This window comes from Triplophysa rosa, linkage group LG23 (assembly GCF_024868665.1).
Source record: "Triplophysa rosa linkage group LG23, Trosa_1v2, whole genome shotgun sequence".
NCBI classification, from domain to species: domain Eukaryota; kingdom Metazoa; phylum Chordata; class Actinopteri; order Cypriniformes; family Nemacheilidae; genus Triplophysa; species Triplophysa rosa.
Window position 1 is genome coordinate 1,617,347 of NC_079912.1, and position 6,425 is coordinate 1,623,771.

At 37.6% G+C, this 6,425-nt stretch overlaps 1 protein-coding gene and 1 non-coding gene across 2 annotated transcripts in view; both read left to right on the forward strand.

Annotated features, from left to right (window-relative positions):
- Positions 1 to 395: 395 nt before the first annotated feature.
- trnaw-cca (transfer RNA tryptophan (anticodon CCA)) lies at positions 396 to 467 on the forward strand. The gene has a single exon. It is a non-coding gene; the product is annotated as a tRNA-Trp (tRNA).
- Positions 468 to 2,457: 1,990 nt separating this feature from the next.
- mybpc2b (myosin binding protein Cb) overlaps positions 2,458 to 6,425 on the forward strand; it is a 22,597-nt gene continuing 18,629 nt past the window's right edge. The window contains exon 1 of the mRNA XM_057322088.1: positions 2,458 to 2,553. Coding sequence (XP_057178071.1) covers positions 2,535 to 2,553 — 19 coding nt within the window. The 5' untranslated portion in view covers positions 2,458 to 2,534. The remainder of the gene's footprint in view (positions 2,554 to 6,425) is intronic.

Consider the following 6,425-nt stretch of genomic DNA (forward strand, 5'->3'; position numbering starts at 1 on the left):
TGTTTAATCCCACTCGAGTTCGTTATTAATTAGACCTTATTAGTTATTACGATTATGAATTATTTCCATAGTCAGATTGCAGGCTATAATAAACAGAAGACACCAGACGAAATGTGTCTAGAGAACGTGATTTGAAAGATGCCGTTGTCGTTTCTGCTTCATTTTCTTATGCAGAAGTTCTTACGCAGAGAAGTTTGTGGATCAATAAATATATATACTGTATATACTGTATATAACGTACCCCTCTCCATTTTGAACAAGACACGGCAATATCAATGGGCTCATTGGCGTTAGGAGGAGCTGTACAGACTTTACAATCACATGATACAATACAATTTCCCTTTTTTTCACCTCGACTTGCGTTACACTGTAGTACAACATAGCACAAAACGCAAGACCTCGTGGCGCAACGGTAGCGCGTCTGACTCCAGATCAGAAGGTTGCGTGTTCAAATCACGTCGGGGTCAAATGTTTACTATTTCCTAAAAGATAAAATTTTAGTCGATAAAATCTCAACATTCTAGCCCGTGATCTGATTATGGAAATAATCTGTATATCCGACAGAGAGCGCTCTGTGTTGTGTGTACTGATCTGAAAAAATAGTTATTAATGCAGTGCGCATTAGAAGCTTGAGACTGTGATGACTCTATCTCTCCACCATAACTGTTTCTGTCCCCATCCCTGCAGTCCCGGGACCACCCGCAGTGACCCCCCACCACACACACATACATGTCATGAGATGAGAACTCTATTAATAAAGTCACCATGGGATTAGGGAAATGGAGGAATAGCCAAAATAGTCATGTCAGTGTAAATGATCCCGTTTATTAAGATCTAAACACGGCAAGTGTTTGTATTCTAATCCCAACAACATTTCCAAGTCCATCTACCAGAAATGTCTTAAAGGGACAGTTCACCCAAAAATGAAAATTCTTTCATCATGTAAGCTACTCACCCTCAGGCTGTTCCAAATCTATATACATCTATATACATACTATAAGATATTTGGAACAATTTTCAGTAACCAAACAGATCTCATCCCCCATTGACTGCCATATACAACAGTAGTAGGGAAAATAAATACTATGGGAGTCAATGGGGGATGAGATCTGTTTGGTTACTGATGGTCTTCCAAACATCTTCCTCTGTGTTTAGCACAACTAAGACATTTATGCAGAGAATGAGTAAATGATGACAGAATTTTCATTTTTGGGTGAACTATCCCTTTAAGCTTGGGGTGGAATATCCCGTTTGCCAAAACAATGAAAAATGGGTTTGTAAACAGTCATTATGTTACTCATGGGGCAGACATTTGAAAGAGTTTATGAGTTAGTTCATATTGTAGTCTTTGCTCATTTTAGTATCAAATGTTCTGCTGATGTCGTTGATTTTGCAAATGCATTGTTTTCTTCTAAAGGCCTCCTCATTGGCCGTCAATCAAATACACCTGTCAAGTATCATTCATGTTGTAATTTCTGACTCCTAGATTAATCTTCATTAAAGGAAAAGTTCATCTCAAAATCAAAATTGTGTTATTTTTTACTCACATGACGTAAATGTCGAAGTGCTCTCGTAAACGCGCACCATAGACTGACAAGACAGAGGAGAATATATCGATTAAAGTCGTTAATTTGGTTTGTTTTTCGCACATAAAGTACTGTCATTGCTTCAAAAAAATTCCACAGGCCCACACAGTACTTTCTGATCATTTTATTTCTGCATAGTATGAATATAAAAAAATCAATTCTCTCCGACTCAAAATTTTCTATTGAAATTCTGTTTCATTTAAATTTTTCATTTTTCTCAGCTGAAGTTTTGTGAATTTCATGCCTGTTGAAAAGACTATTGGCACACAACTAATTGAAAAATGAAAGTTTTGAGTTGGGCTCTGAATTTTTGTACAGTGTTTTGACAGTTTTTAACCGAAACAACTTCACTGCACACATTTTATTGGTTTGTGGGATTTGAACCCATGACCTAACACAATGCTCTACCATCTGACCTACAGGAACGCTTATGTACCTTTCGGTCCATTTATTGAATTGTTTCATATAATTGTGAAGGGCTCTTTGTGACTGATTAATACCACAAATTTCTCAACAAATCATTGCAAAAAAAGCCTTTGTGTCTAGAGTGCTCATGAAAATCAAAAAGGTCATCAGGTACAAACAAAAAATGATGTTAAGTAGTGGTGTTTGGTCTGTGTTTGTATCTTGCAGAGTGTTGATGGAATGGAATCATGGCATTTTGTTTAGCCGGTGTAAAACTCTCTAATACAACAACACCTTAACACGTCTGTCAGACGCTTGTGTCAATCTCTCTCTCCAAACTCTGTTGTTAGACCAGAAGAATCCAAGTGGGGTTTCGAGTGTCCTCCTCACCCCCCAGCGTGTCTCCCTCCTTCACTCTCTCTCCTTGCTTGGAGGGTAATATGAGTTCCCCGGACGCTTTGAATAACAGAGGGACTGTGAAATAAAAAGGAAAAAAGTGACACGAGCTGTCAGTCCAAGGAAGACTTGCAACAAGCCAGTGATATGCCTGAGCCCACGGGAGGTATCACCTTTAAATTTCATCTCATTACTGTTTGTTTTTTATGTATTTTGCTATTCGTTTTCTTATTTTTTGGCATTAGCAGTTACAGTATTAGTGGTAACAGAAATACGTAAGAAATTGCATCAAATACATTTTGGCTGTGCAATTATATGCTTTGAAAGTTGTTTGACTATTACATAGATTTATTATATTTTATATTATTTTTTGCATACAAAATATTTTTGTACATTACCTTTGTATTCATTGATCAAATGTAAGAATCAGATATGATCAGTTAATTCTGTCACAAGAAACTGCAGCATTTTTAGATCTTTTTTTAAAGAATCTTTCACATTTTATGCTGATACGGTAAAAAGAAATGAACAGAAAAAAAAACGTTTTAAATTGGTAAACATACAATATATGATTGTTTTCTATAAATCTTTGCATGTTGTCAGCTTGTTTTTGTTTCTAGTTGTTTCAAACTTTAAATCTTTTAAAGACCCTGTATTTTAAAAGTTTTCACTATCCTGAAGCTTTCTGTGGTGTTGTCTACACTATAGTGCACATGGAAACATCTCATATAAACGCTAGAAGCCATTTAAGAGGTTGAAAGGGGTATGAATGTAAATGAGTGAAGGGAAAGTGTGAGGAGCAGATGAGCAGATGTGTCAGTGCAGAAAGATCAAACTCCACAGTTGGGTTGGGTTGGCAAGTAGGGCCACAGGGCAGCTATTTCGGCCCTGTCCCATATTGGTACATCAAGCCCTCACAGACTCTCTCTGGATCTCTGCTTGGGTGACGTAACTCTGTGTAGACACACGTCTAGGGGTTATAGCTGCTGTAGACGGGAACAATCCTGAGCATTTTTATTTACATTTAAAATGACAAATGGCAACAATGTTTATGAGTCAAAGACATTAAGGTGTCCTCATCAAAAGAAATGTACAAAAGTGATTTTATGTCCGTAGAAAGCACATTAAATGTTAATAAAATGTCTACTTTATGGTTTAAACTAAGTTTTTGGAGAAGTAAATGTCAAAATTTGGTTGAAATAATGTTACATTTTCATTCAGTGTAACACAATATTTATGTACAAATTCAAACAACATGCTTATTCTGACTTGTACATATTCAAATACATAAAAGAATACAGGAGCATATTACGTTTTATGTAAGGGATAATGTACAAGCCCGAAGGGGCTTATTTCGCGATAACAGCCGGCTGCTTGTATTATCCCGCTTATCACACGCCACATGAGAAAAAAACTGGACATAAAATGTGAATTTGAAATATTTCAAGCATTCAAATGAGCGTGTAATAAAGTGCTTTAAGGCCCGATTCAAATTTCGCGTCTAAAACCGGGCGGAAAACGCGAGCTGCACTGCGTTCTCCTTTTTTTCCAAAGCGCCTGGGCCTGGTTGCATAAAGCACCTTAAGTGTAATTTTCCCTTAAGTGTGTCCTTAAGTATACCTTAAGTTTTACTTAAGTTATTCTCCTATTGTCTTTGGTAAAGGGAAATCACCCCTTAAGTGTCATACTTAAGGGAAAAACTTAAGGTGCTTTATGCAACTGGGCCCTGGACTTTGCGCTCTCCTGGCGTCGTTCGTCGCTAAGCAACCATGGGCCACGATAGCCGTTGAGACGAGGAGGTATAAACAAAGATATATGGATTATATGCACTGAAAATACCTTGCTACTAGATTTAGTTATGCTGTGATCATCTGTGCCTCCATTTTCATTGAGCTTGTCTATATTGGCTGGTTGGTTCTTGTCACATGACCTGCGGTGCGCTTGCGGCTTTCTGAAAAGTTGAGATCTTTTCATCTGGATGCGGCGCCGACGCGCCTGAAAAAAAGAGCTCGTCTCACCGCATGCGCGTCGCGACCGCGTCGCCCCTATTTCCGCGCGCCTGCCGCGTGTCTACATTTAAAATAACGAATATGCGCGTGGAAAAGACGCGAAATGTGAATCGGGCCTAAATGAGTAAAAAGAAATATTGACTAATGGGCGAAACCCTCGGATAGTGGCACATTTTAAACAATCTAAAATGACAACTAATTCGCATTTTGGGTGAAAGTAATTAGCCTTTTTATGTCATAAATTGATTTTTGTTGTACATATGCCTGACAAGATTGTTACACTGAATAACATTACAGTGGGCGTCTTCTGTAAACCAGGGAAAATGTATGTTTTTTTTTCTCAGAAAAACAAAATAAAAAATGCAATTAAATTAAACAGAAAACCTTTACATTTTTTTTCACTTATTGTTTTTATGCTTAAACCCTTTTCGTCTTTGACAATATATCTAAATATTTAAACATAATTTAACGGCTACTTTGCGTGAAACAATTTACACTCAGATAATTGAGTAAAATTTAAAGCTGTAAAATAGAATTAGTTTAAATTGTGTACATGTAAGTAAAAAATTAAGTATGTGTCTAATATTTCAATTGAATTGCTCTCGCGTGTATTCTTGCTTGGATCATTTATAGATGCTTTCTAATGTTACTCCAAAAATCCTTCTGATATAGTGAATTACCAGTAAGATGTTTAGGTTTGCCAAGTAACACAACCTTTATATATTTAGTTGTGTGTTAATTTGCCTTTGAACATGAATGTCTCGTCCAATGAGAATTGAAAATCAGTTTGTTTTAGTTAAATATGATTTGAAGTGTATCGCAGATGAGATCTCTGTAATATTTCAGTTATCTCTACTAGACATCAATGAGACTAAATGAAGAGTAAATGAAGAGCAAATGAAGAGCCATCAGAGCAATACCATTTTCCTCTCTGTAGAGTAGAGGACTGACTGGTATGTGAGCGTCTTGCGGTTATATCTCGGTTTTAGCACGATTCCACAGTCCCCAGGGATTGACTAATGTTCATCTCACAGCCGTGATAATGTCTTCTTCAAGTGTGTCAAATGAAACAGATCTTTGGCAGATCGCAAACGAAGATTATAAATGAAGGCACCGCCGATTTGAAAGCGCAGACATCAGCGTTGGGTCACATTTGTGGAGACATGACTGTCGTGCCATAAAAATCTCGGCCAGGGATTATCTGTGCCTACAGCCAGAGGCTTCCACACTGACGTAAATCACGGCAAAGCTGATGATATTTTGATAAACATTTTTAGTGTTGTTCATATTTGTTTGCTCCTCCAGGACTCTATAAATAGCCTACCCATAATGAACCTCTGCCCTTTCAATTTTCAGTTCTTCATCCACTACGCGAGTCAATCCATTTATCATATTTTATTGCAGCACTTTATCATACACGGATCGAGTAACAAGCGGAACAAAAACAAATAGATTTAAACCGGAGAAGACAACTGTTGCGAGCGCCGCGGACGGGGTATTTAAAGTGCTGCTTACCAGAGCAAATAGTAGGCTAACGTTACGCTTATATCAAATGTCATCTTTTCCCATGGCAAATCATTTCCTCCGGTTCCTATACACACCTATAGAGTGGCCTTTCTCATTTTAACCTCCACCGCCCCACCTATTCAATGCACGTCTTCTGACAGCAGTAAATCCGATCAGCGTGTCAGTGATATCGCAGTTTGATTTACCCATCAGCAGCCATATAAGGCTTTCCTCCCGATGATGTGGTCCGATATGGTAATGCCACAGAGCCCCGGCGGAGAGCCACGCTCTAAAAATACCGTCATATGCTGCGAATCACAATCTTCTCTAGTGTGAAAGAACACACTGAAGTGATGATTGACTCAAAACACAAAGTTAGTTTATGTGTCAAACTATTTAAAGGTGCACGTGGCATTTTCGCCTGTTTTTCGAAACAGTTTTAAGGCCTATAAACTGTAACTCACTATATAGATCACTATAACTATACAGTATATATATATATATATATATATAATAATATATC